This window comes from Chlorocebus sabaeus, chromosome 15, assembly GCF_047675955.1.
Source record: "Chlorocebus sabaeus isolate Y175 chromosome 15, mChlSab1.0.hap1, whole genome shotgun sequence".
In the NCBI taxonomy this organism is placed as follows: Eukaryota; Metazoa; Chordata; class Mammalia; order Primates; family Cercopithecidae; genus Chlorocebus; species Chlorocebus sabaeus.
The window spans coordinates 70,970,609-70,986,309 of NC_132918.1; the positions used below are offsets into that span (position 1 = coordinate 70,970,609).

Consider the following 15,701-nt stretch of genomic DNA (forward strand, 5'->3'; position numbering starts at 1 on the left):
AAGAGGCACTGAAGATCTCCAGAGCAGGTTTTGAGTTTCGACTCTAGCACTCACCTGACTTAGTAGGTGGACTCACCTAGCCTCTGGCTCCTTATCTGTGAAATGGGCTGAATTCCCATCCCTCAGGCTCACTGAGGTCTGCGAAGCTCAAATGAGCTGAGGTTGGCAAACTCTCCAGGTGAATGCTGGTCTGTTTCAGTCTTCCTGAATGTTTCTAAGTTCACCCCGGATACCCTGATTTTTACAAGAAATAAAATAATCACATATGCTCTCAGGACGCCTGGCACCTGTAAGTTACTGAGTAACCATTGCCACTCTTCCTCAGGTCTGTTTAGCAAACAGGACACATAGACATTCAAGCTTCCTGTACGACCACCACACGCAGGGACCTCTCTCCTCTTAAGTGGGAGTGTGTTCGTGTGCTTAATTATAGTAACTGTATTTGCTTTGCAGAATGGTTTATACCCAAAGCTGTGAAAAACCTAATAAAAAGGCAATGCTTTTACAGCACTTCAAAAGCTGATTTTACTTTCCCTATGTTCTGATGCATCCCTGGGAGAGGCTCCACGGGCCTCTCTGCATACATACGTCTAATGGGAGCTGCTTCCATCCAAGGAAACAGTCCCAGCCTGAAGTCCCCACCAGGGAAAGACAGGGTGGACATCCGTCCTGTGGAAGACAAAGTGTGCTGGCCCCCTTACCCTCTTTAAGGCTCTAGAAGCATAGCACGAGCAGGGCAGGGAGCCAAGGGGCATCAAGTATCCCCTTTGTACAGGTGAGGAAACTGAGGCCCACAGACATGCTATGACTAAATATTTGCATCCTCTAAAAATGTGTATGTTGAAGCCTTAATTCCCAATGTGGTGCTATTAGGAGGTGGGGCCTTTGGGGGGTGATTAAGTTTAGGTGAGGTCACAAGGGTGGAGCCCCAAGATGGAATTAGTGCCCTTATAAGGAGATGAAGCCACCAGAGCTCCCTTTCTCTGCCTTGTGAGGATATAGCAGGAAGGCAGCTGTGACCTAAGAGGAGAGCCCTCACCAAGAACCCAGACATGCCGGCTCCCTGACCTCAGACTTTCAGCCTCTAGACCTAGGAGAAGCAAATGTTGTTGTTTAACGGGCCAGGTCTCTGTTATAGTAGCCTGAACTGACTAAGAACAGGAGGGCAGGGGTCTTCCCAAGGTCACAGATGGGGGTGGTGCAAGATCAGGGGTGGAGTGGGGTATAGAGCCAGGGTGGTACTGGGCTACCTCCAGGCCTAAGAGGATGTAAAAGAGGATGATGAAGCATAAACAGGAGCCCTTAGGGACAGCAGAGATGAGAGAGTTGTGGGCCACAGTGAGAGAACCAGCTAGACCACCAGAGAGTAACAGAGACAATTTGACAAATCAATAATGATACTAACAATGAGCTATTAGAACAATGTACAAAAATTACTGGGTCTTTTAATGCTTTCCTGACAAAAACTTAAAATGTAACACTCAGTAGAATTTCCCCTAAACCTCAGAACACTTCCAAGATATTAGCAGAGACTGGAGTTACCACTACAGTGTCTGAGTGGTCTGTGAGGTGACACACAGCAAATCAAGTCCACAGCAAGCAATGCTATGTCATTCTGACAGCCTGTATCACGCAGCCACCCAGCAGGGCCTGGAGCCTTCCCAGTCCTCAGGTTCTGACCTTGACCTTCTCCTTGTTCCTTAATCCTTCTTTTGTCTGGTTGCCAGATGATGACAGTTTGTGATTCTCAGCCCCAGCATATGAAGTGAGAGGTATACTTTGAGATCCTCCGGGAAAGTGGCTTATTTCTACACAGCCACACACTTAGTGATCAGGGTACAGTCTCCACAAGATTTAAATCCCCTTCCTCAATTTAGAAATCCCCTTCCTGCCTCCAGCAGCCCTCTTTCCACATCTCAGCTTATACTGAATCCTGCAGCAGTCTTCCAGCCCCGTGGATCCAAGAATTCGCCATTAGCCCCTCAGTAGTCAGGTAGAACAGAAACCAATTTTTGTGACCTTGGCCAAGTTATATAACTTCTCTAAGCCTCTGTTTACCTATGTATATAAAATAGAAATGCAAATCATTAAGGCATTAAATAAGGTAATTACTTAAATGGGATTCACTATATTAACAGCTGTAATACCTAGCATGCAGCAGGTACTTAACCAATGACGTTGACAAGGCCAAAGCTGGGTTAATGTGGGCAATTTCAGCCCTGTGGTGGGAATCAGGAAACTTTCAACCACTCCTTCCTGGGCCATGGGGGTGAGGAGTCTGGGTTGGGGTGCAATAGGCCAGCGAGGAAAATGTCCTGATAGTTAAAGGGCAAAGACCTCTAGTCACACAAGACAAAGCTCGAAGGAATACGCATTTGGCCCTAGGCAAGGGCTTGTTTCCAAGAATTTGTAGCAAAGGCAGTTAATCACAAGATCCTGCAAGTACACAAGTTCAAAGAGCATATTTTGAATGAGGATGTTAACTGGCACAGCTGTTTAGAAGAATCTTCTTATCTAAGTCATTGATATGTGGATAGAGTGGGACAGAGAAACCGGGCGGATGGACAGACAGACAGACGCAGGCTGAGGTTATTCTCAGACCCTAGAAAGGAAAACCCAGGCTCTCTCAAGGGTCACCAGCCCTGATTGAGTACGGCCTGTTCAGAGCCACGTGTCTCATTGTGTTGTGTGTGGTCTCTCAACAAGACAAGGTAATATTTCTGACTGTGCGCCTGCCGGGGCCAGCACTTTCACAGGAAGATGCGGTCAGCTGTGGGACACGCAGTCGAGGCTCTCCGGGAAGGGTCGGTTCAGAATCACGAGGTGAGGGCCCTTATGATACAGGCAGAGGATGGAAGGCCTCACCTGTCCTGCCCTTGCTCACCTTCCACGGGAATTTCCCATCCTCACCTCTGCTCAGTGGGGACCCTTTGGTGGGCAGCCCATAGCCGGGCTTCCTGCACGAGGTTGGAGCCAGAAGATTCTGAGGCCACGCTTTGAGTTTCATGTTTTCCCACGGAGCCAAGTAGCCAAAAACGTCTCTATTAAGATAGGCAGACTCTTCATACCCACTGCAGATGGTTTTTTTTTATGTTTCTTTCTTCACTCAAGAGTTGGTAGCATCCTAGGGCTGTGTTCAGGCAAGTGAGGGAGCCCTGGAGCAGGAGTGGCCCCTTCACCTGGCTCTGCCCTCATGTTTCCTTCTTGTTCAGTCTCCTTTGTCTCCTTTATGCCTTTTCTTCCACCCCCTCTCACCTGCCTCTTCTCCTCTGCAATAATTAGGATCAAGTCTCTCTCAACTTAATAAAAATCATAAAAATAAACCTTGAGGTGGTCAGACTTTGGTTTCTCTGCCTCTTCTCTCCCTCCACCCCTCTTCCCTCCCTCCCTTCCTTCTCTTCCTCCTTCCACAAATATTTGTTGATGACCTACTGTGTGCCGGGCACTATTCTAGGCTCTGAGGAGGCAGCAGAGGGAACCAAGCTGAAACCCCAGCCCTCACGGAGCCGACCTTCTCCTGGGGGGACACAGACAGTAAGGAAGCAGATACATGGATTAGACCGCGTCTGACATGCAACAAAGGAGAACAGAAGCAGAATCTGGGATGGAGCACAACGAAGCGGGGCTGGGGCTTGTTTCCATAGCTCAGACACAGATGGTGTTAGAAGAAACCTGGATGAAGAAACAGAATTTCCCAGTGTTTCCCAGAAAGAGCCAGGCCCAGGAGAAGACCCTGATGGGAGGGGTGTGCGAGTCCTGGGGAGCCTAGAGAGAGTGGAGTTCAAAGGCCCCAGCGCAGGGGACGCCCCAGCAGGTTGGAGGAAGTGAGTGTGCCTGGAAGGGAGTGAACCAGTGGGGACAAGACGTTAGATCCCAGAGTGGGGCCTGTGATCCTGCACAGATTCTCCTTCTTGGTCTCCTAAAAAGTCACTGGGTTTTGAGCAGAGGTGTACCGCGGTCTGACTTTTGGTTTAAACGTTCGCTCTGTCTCGTCATGCAGCACTGCGTCAATATTGCTTGAAGTCATGATTCTCACGCGCATTTACTGAGCACTTACTTCATGGATGTGTGATGGCAGAGTGGAGAGTCCCTGTCCTGTTGCACTCTACAGTCAAGCTCTCCAGCCCCGCCTGGCCTGCCCCTACTTTTGCCACAGTATTTATCTCCTCCACTCACCCCCACCCCACCCCACTGCACCCCATCCTGGCTCCACACGGATCCTGCTCCCCTTCAGCTTGCCCAGCTGTTGAATGTGGGCTCTGAAACTAGCTTGCCTGGGTTCAAAATCTGGCTCTGCTGCTTACTAGCTGTGTGACCTTAGGAAAGTTACTTCCCTCTCTGAGCCTCAGTTTCCTCGTATTTACGATGAAGATGGCAATAGCAGCTTCCTTTCAGGCTCTAGAAAGCATGCAATGAGGTGGCACGTAGAGCTTGGAACAGTGTGTGGCACCCCACAGGCCTCAGTTACGCTGAGTGTTATTGTGAAGTTGCACTAAGCCCTCAGGGGTCCTGTTATTGTCCACATTTTGCAGGCGAGGCAGCTGAGGCCCAAGGGGAAGCCAAAACCCCATAGAGCTTCCCCGAGAGAGTTTCCAGCCTCCAGATAAAGGAGGGCAAAATCGCTTTTGCAAAGTAGAAAACCTTGAGCAATTTTCGGATGAGAAAATGACTTGCTTTGCCAGGGTTTGTTTAAAGACTGTGGTGGAGAATTCATTAAGTAGCTGTATTTCTTACAATGAAATTAAACCCTGTGGGAACACAGTGAGGGATAATGATCCACTTGTGATTCTGAAGACAGGGTTTTCATAGCAGCCCCCGTGGGCAAATGATGGGGAAAGCTGGTATGCCACAGTCATGCGTGGGTGGTGCAGCCAGGCCACTCCACAGAAGCCAGAGGGGCCTTCCTTCCTGGACCGGGGCTCGGGCCGTCTTGCTTCTGCCAGGGGTGCCCTCGTAGAAGAGCCATTGCCTGTGTTTCTCAAAGCTGGAACTTCAGAAACGCGACTGATTGTATTTGTCAACGTGGGAGAAAGCTCAGAGAGGCGAAGCGACTCTCCCCAGGTCGCACAGCTGGTAAACAGTGGAGCCAGATGTTGAACACAGGCGAGCTGCCCTCAGAGCCCACATTCAACAGCGTGGGCAAGCTGAGGGGGAGCAAGGTCAGTGTAGAGCCAGGACAGGGTGGGCGGGGTGGGTGAAGGAGGTAAACATTGCTGTAAAACTGGGCGCAGGGCAGGCGGGGTTGAAGAGCTTGACTGGAAATTCTAGGTGTCCATCTGGCCCAACGCACAAGGGCGCCTCTCTTGGCTATATCACCTCCTGGCACTGCCTCGAGCCTCAGTCAAACCCTTTCCTGCCCCAGGGCCTTTTTACATCCCATTCCCTCTGTCTAGATTACCCACCCTCTTCTCCTCACATCCTTCCTGGCCTAGTCCTCATCTCAGCCGAAATGCCATGTCTTCAGAAAAGCCTTCCCCGACCAGCCACCCGATTCCTTCCTCACACCGCGGGTCTGTCCCAAGCTCTTAAGGTACAGCGTAATTACAGGTGCATTTCCCAGCAGCTTCTCCCCGGTCTCTTGTCTCAGTGAGAGCAGGAACCATCTTAGGGTTGGTCGCTGTGGCGGAGTTCCAGGCTCGAAAGGGGGATTTAGTGAATAGTTGTGAATGAATGAATGAGCAAATGAATTAAAAGTCAAAATTCAATTTCCAGCATATATGCTGCTTTTGGAATGTCACACCTGTTAAGGCTTCAAGATTTAAAGTCTTTCCCTCCAAGACACATGACTTCCTGAGTCCTGCCACCCACCCACTGCCCTTACTGCCCCCAAGGAAAATATTCCCATGCCAGTCACAGCAGCACCTTTTGCTTCTGGTGACGCAAAGTGATGGCCTGTGTGACTTCACAATGTGATTTGTGGCTCCTTGAGGCCCTGGAGACCATGCAGCTGTATAGCCATGGAGGGCTGTTCCCATGTGAACCTGTCGCTCCCTCTGCCCTTCCTGGGGACTCAGTAGAGACGAGAGCCCAGGCTGGTGGGGAGCGAGCTCTGGCCTTGGAGTCCCACAGCCCGAGCTCAGGCTTCAGCACTGCGCCTGGGCATCTGTGCCATCATGAGGAGGCGCTGGGTCTCTCCTGGCCTCAGCTTACCCACCCGTAGATGTGGCACGATTACCGCATGAGGCACCAGGAATTGCTGTGGGGTAGCCAGTGTAGTGGTTAAGAGGGTGGGCTTTGCAGTCCAACTCCCTGGGTTCAAATCCCAGCTCTGCCATGTAGGAGCTGAGTGAACTTAGGCAAGCTAACTTACCTCTCTGAGCCTCAGTTTCCTCACCAATTGAATAAGTAGAATAGTAGCTCCTCCCCATTTAGGTTGCTGGAATAAAGAATTGAGTTAATTAGTTCCTGGCGCCTGGTGAGTGTTCCTCTAAATCAGGCGTCATCGTCAGTCTTGAGTAAGCCTAGGCTGCCTTTGTGAAGTGGTGTGTCTGAGCGGCTAGGCAATAGCACCTGGGGCTGTGCCGTCACGTTCAGCAGCTGCGAGGCAGTTGTGGCTCATGAGCACCTGGAAATGTGCCTGGTGTGAAGTGTGTATTGCAAAATAAACACTGTCTTTTAAAGACATAGTATTTAAACATGTATAATATCTCCTCAATGATTTTTTGTATTGATTACATGTTGAAACAAAAATAATTTGGATATCTTAAGTTAAAATAGATTATTAAAATAATTCCATCTATTTCTCTTAACATTGCCAAACAATGGCTACTAGAGTGCTGGTCTACAAAACAGAGACAGTGACAGTAACAAGGCTCTCCTGCTGCTTCTAACATCTGTATTTTCTCCTCAGTGAAGGCAGGCTGGCTACAGGTCCCATTGGGGAAAACGTTCTGTTCCCATGAACTCATCACAACAGGCACTATGTGTGCTGCATGTGTCATTGTTATTAGTATCTCTACTTACACGTTGTTACTAGTATCACTACTTACACATTCCCACAGGCATGTGGGGATAGATTGTCAAATCAGATCAGGATCTGCCCGCATGTTGCCAAACACAATCAGTGTAGAGTGACCAAGATGGGTGAACAACCTGAGCTTTCTCCTTTGCCTGAAAACCGGGCAATCCCTTGATGCCTCCCTCTGAGGTTTACAAGATAGAAGAGAGTCTGATGAAGGAATTCAGTTTGTTCATTCAAGAAATATTCATTAACCACCTGCTGGGTGGAGGACACTGTTCTAGACATTAAAGACGGAGCAGAGAGCAAGACAGGTGTAAACAGCAGTCTCATTCTCAGAGCTCATATTCTAGAAGGGAGATAGGCCAGGAAACTCAGATCGTGACAACTGCTATGAAGAAAAGAAAACAGGGTGGTGGTTTGCATTGTGGAATACTACACAGCAGTGAAAAAGAATGAACTATTGCTGTGTACACTCATGTGGGTGAATCACACAGAGATAATATTGAGTGAATAAAATCAGACACAAAAGAGAATATTCTGTGTAAGTCCATTGATCTGAAGTTCAAGAACTTGCAAAACTAACTTGTAGGAATAGAGGTCAAAATAATGGTTACTTTTGAGGGAGAGGTTTGATTAGGAGTAGTCAAAGGAGCCGGTAGGTGCTGGAAATACCCGTATCTTGATCTAGGTGGTAGTTGCACAGGTATATGGTTAGGGAAAATGCCTTAAGCTGTACTCTTGAGATTTGTGTACAGCTCCAGGCTTGCATGCTATATTCATCATCTATTGCAGTGTAACAAAATACCACAAAACTTAGCAGCTTAAAACATAAGCATTATTATCTCCCATAGTCACAGTGGTTCAGGAATCTGGTACTGACTTCATGGAGTGGTTCTGGCTCAGTATCTGTCATGAAATAGCAATCAAGACACCAGTCAGAGCTGCAGTCACCTAAAGAATTCCAGAGGCCGGAAGCTCTCTGCCTCCACACAATCACTCGTCACATTTGTCTCACAATTTAGTGCTGGTCATTGATGGGAGGACTCAGTTTCTTCCTCTGTGGACCTGTCCATGGGGCTGGATAACTGTCCTCTTGAAATGTCAGCTAGCTTCCCCCAGAGCAAGAGATTCAAGAAAGAGCAAGCAAGAAGGAAGTGACAATGCTTTTTGTGACCTAGTTTCCCAAGTCACACACCATCACTTTCACCATATTCTATTTGTTAGAAGCAAATCGCTAAGTCCAGGCCACACCCAAGGGGAGGGGAATTAAGCTCCACCCCGTAAAGGGAGTAGGATCAAAGAATTTGCACACATATTTTTAAACCACCACATGTTATACCTCAATTTTAAAACAATGTTATTTCTTATTCCAAAACCCAAAAGGATGATGGGATAGAAAATAATGGGTTTTAGAAAGCATTTTCACTGAGGCTTTAGAGGAAGTGACATTCAAGCTGAACTCTGAGAAGTGAGCCATGTGAAGATCAGGGAAAAGCACTGAAGCCAGAGGGAAAAGCAAGTGCAAACACTGCCTCAGCAGTGCGTCACTGAAGCTTCACAAAGCAGACCAAGATGGCCAGAAGTTCATGAGCAAAGGAAAGGAGAAGTAGTTGAAGTTGGCAAGGTAGGGAGAGGCCACTGAGGCCACAGAAAAAAGTCTGGATTCTATTCTGAAGGGGACCAGAAGTCATTTGAGGAGCTTTCTCCTCTGATGAACATTTTGGACAACAGGCTCTGGCTGCTGTGGATTGACCATGTAGTACTCAAGCAGGAATAGAAATAAGGGGTCACTTCAGAGGCGCCTCACCATAAGAGAGGTAATGGCAGCTTGGTGGACAAGCCCCTGGTTCTGCCTCTGGGGTCCCACATCATCAGATTCTTCCAGGGTTCCATTATCAAGCAGGCCTACCCCAAGACACACACAGAACTTACACTCCCATCAGAAGTGGTAGAGAGATGCACAGTTGTCTTTGCTGATAGCAAGAAAAGAAGGTTCTTTTTGCCCTGAGGAGGATCAAGTTTGACCATCAACTGGAGCTTTGTGTTGTCCAACAGGGCCCGGCTTTGGTGAGACAGCCTGGCCTGAGCTATTTTTACCCATCTCGTGGGGCCTGGATGCCGGTCTTTCCAGAGAAGATGCCTTCCTTTCAAACAAAGAGTGTTTTAATCCTGGAGAAGTACTTGGTGGTTGCCACTGGCATTTGATTTTAGTGTGACAAAATGAAACGACTTGGGTTCTCTCCAGAGACAGAAGCAGCCGGAAGCAGTGAGGAGGATGCCCGTTTCACCTGGGGGCCATCCTGTTTCAGGCTGGGGCCGGGGCAGGGAATGGAGGCTCCTTGGATAAAAGGAGACATTGAGCAGTCTTCCTCCTCAGGCCACGTGCGTTCCTCTCTGGAGGTACCGATTGTACTTGGTTTCGGCGTTGAACTTTCTAGGAAGAGAGGCAACAGAACATGGTTTAAATGCCTCATCAGAATCCAAATACATTCTAACTTTTGAGGAGGAAAACCTTTTCGAATAGAATAGTTAGAAACATTTGAGGGCTGCAGTTTGGATGTGGATTTCTAAGTGAGTTATTGGCAATTTGCGAAGTCCTAAATCCTGGTCTTCTGTTCCTTTCCAACAAATGTCTGGATTCTTTCATTTTTGCAGGGGACAGATCTCATGCTTTCATTTTTGCAGGGGACAGATCTCATGCTTTCATTTTTGCAGAGGACAGATCTCATGCTTTCATTTTTGCAGGGGACAGATCTCATGCTTTCATTTTTGCAGGGGACAGATCTCATGCATTCATTTTTGCAGGGGACAGATCTCATGCATTCATTTTTGCAGGGGACAGATCTCATGCTTTCATTTTTGCAGGGGACAGATCTCATGCTTTCATTTTTGCAGGGGACAGATCTCATGCTTTCATTTTTGCAGGGGACAGATCTCATGCTTTCATTTCTTGGCAGCACGTTAAAGATGCAAAGCCTTATTTAGTACCTATTTGATTCCAGACTAGAAATGTATCCGGGGATTCGGGACCCATAAATATTGAGCATACTACCTTTGTTGTTGTTGTTGTTGTTGTTGTTAAGACAGGGTCTCACTCTGTCGCCAAGGCCAAAGCGCAGTGGCATGATCCCAGCTCACTGCAACCTCCCCCTCCCAGTGCAAGCGATTCTCCAACCTCAGCCGCCCCAGTAGCTGGGACTACAGGTGTGCTTCACCAGGCCTGGCTAATTTTTGTGCTCTTTGGTAGAGACAGGTTTCACCATGTGGGTCAGGCTGGTCTCGAGCTCCTGACTGCAGATGATCCATCCGCCTTGGCCTCCCAAAGTGCTAACTTTGACTGTCACTTGATAACTCCCTGCAGAGGCAGTATTTCCTCATGTTTCTCCAGGTAGCTGAAGGAACATCAGGCTGGGGATTGGAAGACCTGCATTCTAGGCTCTAGCACTGTTGCTTGTGTGATCTTGGGCACACTTGATCCCCCAGGGCTTTCAGGGGAAATGTGAGGCTTTATGCCCAATGACTTCTGAGTTTTCTTACTGCTCTGACATTGGAAATGCCTTCATACCCCATCAGTTACCAAGGTGAAGTGAAACAGGTCAACCAGTTGGGAACCCAGAGGAAATGGCTGGGCTAGCTCGGAAGGGCCTCTGGGCAAGTATCTGGGAGGTGAAAATAACCACCCATCCAATGAAGAGAGATCATGGTAGTGTTTGGATAACCACTCGCATTAACGGTCAATTGCTCATTCACTATGCCACTTGATTATATAGTAGGAGCATTAAGAAGTTTGATGACAGGTCCTGATTTAGATATCTCTACCACCCCTCCCAATATAAAATGAGGTTTCTGTTTCCAGGCCACAGGCTCTTCACCCCTCTACACCAGGTAGGCCACCGTGAATAGTTATGCAGTTATGTGCTGCACAGAAGTGCCCAGTAAGGCTGATATCGAAGTCAATACTGGGCTAAAGGTGATCTAACCTTAGAGAGGTGTCTAGGTTTGAGTATTGGCATGAAGAGAAAATGAGGCAGCTATGGAGCAGTGGTTAAAAGCACAGGTTCTAGAAAAAGCCTAAATCCAGTCATTCTACTAGCTTACGTGACCTAGCATAAGCTATTCAGATGTGTTTCCCCAGCTAATAGTAACAACTCATGGGTTGATAGGAGAAATAATACACTAGTGTTTAGTTACGGTACCTGGTTAGGTGATCGATAAAACATTAGCTCTTACTGTATGTTAGGGATGAAAAGTGCTACTCATTCACAGTTTTCCTCTTGGAGTTTTAACCAATAACACACTGAAGTCAGACTTTTAAAAAAATATACCAACAGAGGTGCTGCACCCTCACTCTATGGGATGTCCTGGTGACTTCCTCCGTATACCCGCTGGAGTCCTTTGTGTAGGAAGAAGGCTGGCTCCTAGGTCACTGCCTTCTTGGAGATCTAGAGAACCCAAAAGCATGTGACCATTGCAGTGCAACTGTCCCATCGTGGTTCATGTGGTCCACTGGGTGTGAGGCTCTTGTGGATCCACCACCAGTCAGATAGGACTGACTTCCCCATGGGCAGTGTCCTGGTCCCAAACCCCCGGCGTTGCCCTGACAAGAGGAGAGATTTGACAGAAGGTTTTGTTGTAGGAGACCTGATGGGAATAGGGGCAGGATGCAGAGGCTTTACTACAAGGAGTTCCCTCCTAGGTAGGGGGTCCTGTGTCTTCCTCAGAGGCCACTCGTCTCTGCACATGGCCATGTAACAGGAATAAAGCAGGCCTTTCCGATCACATCTGTCCTCCTGTAGGTTGATACTGAGGTGGACATTCACAGGGCCATACCCAGCCAAATTAAGTGCCAGTATCTGGGAAAAACTCTCAACTTCTTCAGCCTACTGAGTTATTCACTTTTGATTTACTTCTCTCTGTGCTTCAAGCAGCTCTGAAACTTTTTCAGAGGGAAAAGTCAAGTATGGCAACCTGGTCAGCAGACACCTTTTACTGCTGGTGCAGAAATGTGGTTCTGGGTGGGGAAGTGCTCTGGAATGCACAGAGCTCCTCACCAGCGTTCAGGCTTCATAGGGCAGTGGAAACCTGAGCCAGGATTGAGTATCGACAGAAGCAAGGCATTTTCAGTTTGTTTTGCTCTGAGTGAGGCTTAGAGGCACAGGCAGTGAGCAGGAGTCTCCTTAGTAGCTGGCGTCCCAGAGGGCCAACAGGGTGATGTGTCAAGCATACACTGGGTGGGACTGGGAGACTCTGGCAGAGTGACTCAGGCTTTTTGCCTGTAGAAATCCTGTCAACACTTTAGGGTTTGGTTGAAATGCCACCTCTTTATGGATCTGCCCTTGATTTCCTCTTGCCTATTTCTGAGCTTTCCTTCTTCTGAACTCCCTAATACCTTGCTGGTTTCACTGACGTGCCTTGTATTGTAGCTGTCTGTGTAACTATGCGATCAGAGGCATCATGGGAGAGTCAGCCTAACTTGGGTTTGAGTCAGATTCAGTTACATGTTAACTATGTGACATTGGGCACATCTTAAGTCCTTCATTTGTAAAATAAGAATAATATTCATTTTACCAAGCTGTTTGAAAGATTGAATATAGGGTATGTACAAAACTTGATATATACTATGCATTTAATAAATGATATTGTCATTTATTGTACACCGTAAGCTCTTAAAAAATAATCTTATTCATCTTTTTTTTACACCTCCAGCACCTGGCACAGTGCCTGGGACATACTTAGGTACTCAGTAAATGTTTATTTGAATCAAATAATGAATTACTTTTAAAAAGATATTTCTCAGAATTTCTTGTGTCCTGTTTAGTATTTCCTAAAAAACTTCAGCCCCTGGGTTTTGACTTCTGTAGTCTCTTAATGAAAGAGCTAAAGAAGTCATTCAACATGTGAAAGGGGGACAGACTGCCCCAGGTGATGTAAGAGCTTCTTGGAAATCTTCATGTTATTTCCTGCTTAAATCTGATTGATGATTTTAGGACAGGCTGGCTTAGAACATCCATCACTTTTTTTTTTCCCCTTCCAGATTCTTAGAATTTGTACCAGGTATACCCCAGAACAAGACACCATGACTTTTTCAGACGGCCTTACCCTAAATCGAACTCAGATGCACAATGCTGGATTTGGTCCTCTGACTGACCTTGTGTTCACCTTTGCCAACCAGCTCCTGCCTTTGGAAATGGATGACACAGAAACAGGCCTTCTCAGTGCCATCTGCTTAATCTGTGGAGGTATCAACTATGTAGAAAAGCCTCATGAAATTCCATGAAGAACAGTTTATACTTGCAATTTGTGAAAAAATTCCTCATTTCCCTTTTGGAGTTGTTTACATGGGAAAAGATGTGAATAAAGCCAGGCATACATGCCCGGGTTCATTGTATTTTTTCATGTTGTTACAAATTAACTAATGGTATTTGGGATCCTTCAGCTCAGAAAGAAACCCCGAAAAGCTATTACTCCAATTGCCACAGGGTTTTTTGTTTTTTTTTTTTCCTTAAATGTAGGATCAGACTATTGTAAAATGAATTGCCTGGGGACATTTGAATGATGACCAGGGACTTGTATGTGCTGTTTGTTATTTAGTGGGTAGGTATACAAGTATTTGGCAGGGCCCTCCCACTAACCCTTGGAGGACTGGGATAAAATTTAGCTTTCTTCTCTGTAGTGACCCCTACTGGCCTACAGGAGGCTGACTCGTAAGTGGTTAAAAAGTAATGGCTTTAATTAAGGAGCCGATTTACTTTGTGCTAAAATAATCATCCTGCTCAAGGTTTTAATTCAGTTCGGTAGTGACACCTTCTGGTCACAGGAGGTAATTCTTTCCCTGGGACAAAAGCAAACAACCATCAAAATGTTTATACTACCAAGGGGTTTTTTTTTCTTTCAAGTATCACTGCTTAAAGCAATTGCGTAAGTCTACAAATTTGTGTATGTAATTGAATTACCAAATTAATGAACTCAGTAGGAATAAGGAAACAAGGAAGAGGGGAAAAGGGCATAAATCCTGATTTTATTTAATACTTTATTCCTGGTATGTAGACCGCCAGGACCTTGAGGAACCGACAAAAGTAGATAAACTACAAGAACCATTGCTGGAAGCACTAAAAATTTATATCAGAAAAAGACGACCCAGCAAGCCTCACATGTTTCCAAAGATCTTAATGAAAATCACAGATCTCCGTAGCATCAGTGCTAAAGGTATGTCTTTGTGCTCTCAGTACTGTAGTCACACAGTGGACTCGAGGGCCTTACCAGGTTGTGTCGCTTTATTCAATTCAGGATGTTTAATGGCTGCTTTTTAAGTTTTGGAACTCATTTCTCATTGAAATCAAAAGAAATAGTATCCCCCCACCCCACCCCACCCCCAAAAAAAAACCCTCAAATCTTACCCTATTCAACTATCTTAATGATTGAGAGCTTTAAAATTTGACTGATCAGAAAAACATTGTTTTCAAGAGAATGTACTATAACAGGCTAATTGTCTAGGTTCATACATTTAATTCCAGCTTTCTACACACCTCTGGTTTATGTAACCTTGACTCCAGTTTTTCCTGAATATCTAAACCTTTGTTAAGTTTCTCTCAATCACTTTAGCCATTGCTCTTTTGTATATAGGCAGATTTCTTTCTGCACACTTCTAAGCAAAGGAATTCTTGCCTTCTTAAGAGGTATAAATATTCTTTGCCTAGTGATTTTCTGTTTATGTAGCAACTCAAGCAATTATAGAGGTGCCTAGAGCTATATCACAGTTGAATGTTAACAGTAAGGTTTTTCTATGTAGAGACACAACTCAGCAGCTATCCCTGGTACCAAATGGGTTATTGTCATTCTCCTTTCCCCATCAGACTACTTACTTTGTCTCTGAAGATGTTTGCTAGCCAAGGAATATACTATTTCAGAAAGTGCTTAAAAGCACAGGGAACTTGTTTGACAAGCAGTCTTAACTCTTGAGCTCCTTCTAAGAGGTCTCCTCGATGAGCATTCTGAATTCATCCTTGCATGGAATTAAGAGAAGCAAGCAGCAGATACCAGTGTGGTTGTGAATATGGTATCTTCAATTTTTAAAAACGAGGCTGTTTAACTTAATACTGTCATTCTGTATAGATGACTAGTGATATCTAATAGAATTTACTGCAATTACAGAAATAATCTGTACTGTCCATTTCAGTAGCCACTAGACACAAGAGGTTCTCGAGCACTTAAAGTGTGGCTTATGCAACTGAGGCACTGTTTTTCTAATTTTATTTAACAAACTTAAATTTAGCTACCTAATGGGTACTGTACTGGACAGAGTGCTGCTAAATCAAGTGGTTAATAATAACCGCACATTGTCAATTCCTCTGTTTGTGGGTAACTGGCATCAACCTGTCTTTTTCAAGATACACTTCTTTCATCAGGAACTTCTCTTTGTAAATTGTTATTTCCTGAAACGAAGACATCAAGTTTAAATGTCACCGTACCTCTGCTGCTTTTCCATAAAGTAAAAATGTTTTAATGGTATAAAATAAGGATGGCCTCTGGGAGGCATTGTTTGCATAATTTTCTGTTATCAAAAGGAGCAACTGTATCAGTTACTGCTTGCATAAAAGACAAAGTTCTAGCAGATCATAAAAAGACCCTCTCTTATCAACATACTGTGAGTCTGAGCTGGCTGACAACCCAATCTGATTCTTAACTTCAGAATAAATAAACATGATTTTTGGTGGATGCAATTCCCATTCCAAATCCATCT

General features: G+C 45.8%; 1 protein-coding gene across 3 annotated transcripts in view; it reads left to right on the top strand.

Moving 5' to 3' along the window:
- Positions 1 to 15,701, top strand: part of RARB (retinoic acid receptor beta) — a 769,451-nt gene that overhangs the window by 752,101 nt on the left and 1,649 nt on the right. For all 3 annotated transcript variants that reach the window (XM_038002334.2, XM_008009295.3, XM_038002336.2), the window contains 2 exons: positions 12,996 to 13,200; positions 14,009 to 14,167. In XM_038002334.2, the coding sequence (XP_037858262.2) occupies positions 12,996 to 13,200; positions 14,009 to 14,167 (364 nt within the window). The remainder of the gene's footprint in view (positions 1 to 12,995; positions 13,201 to 14,008; positions 14,168 to 15,701) is intronic.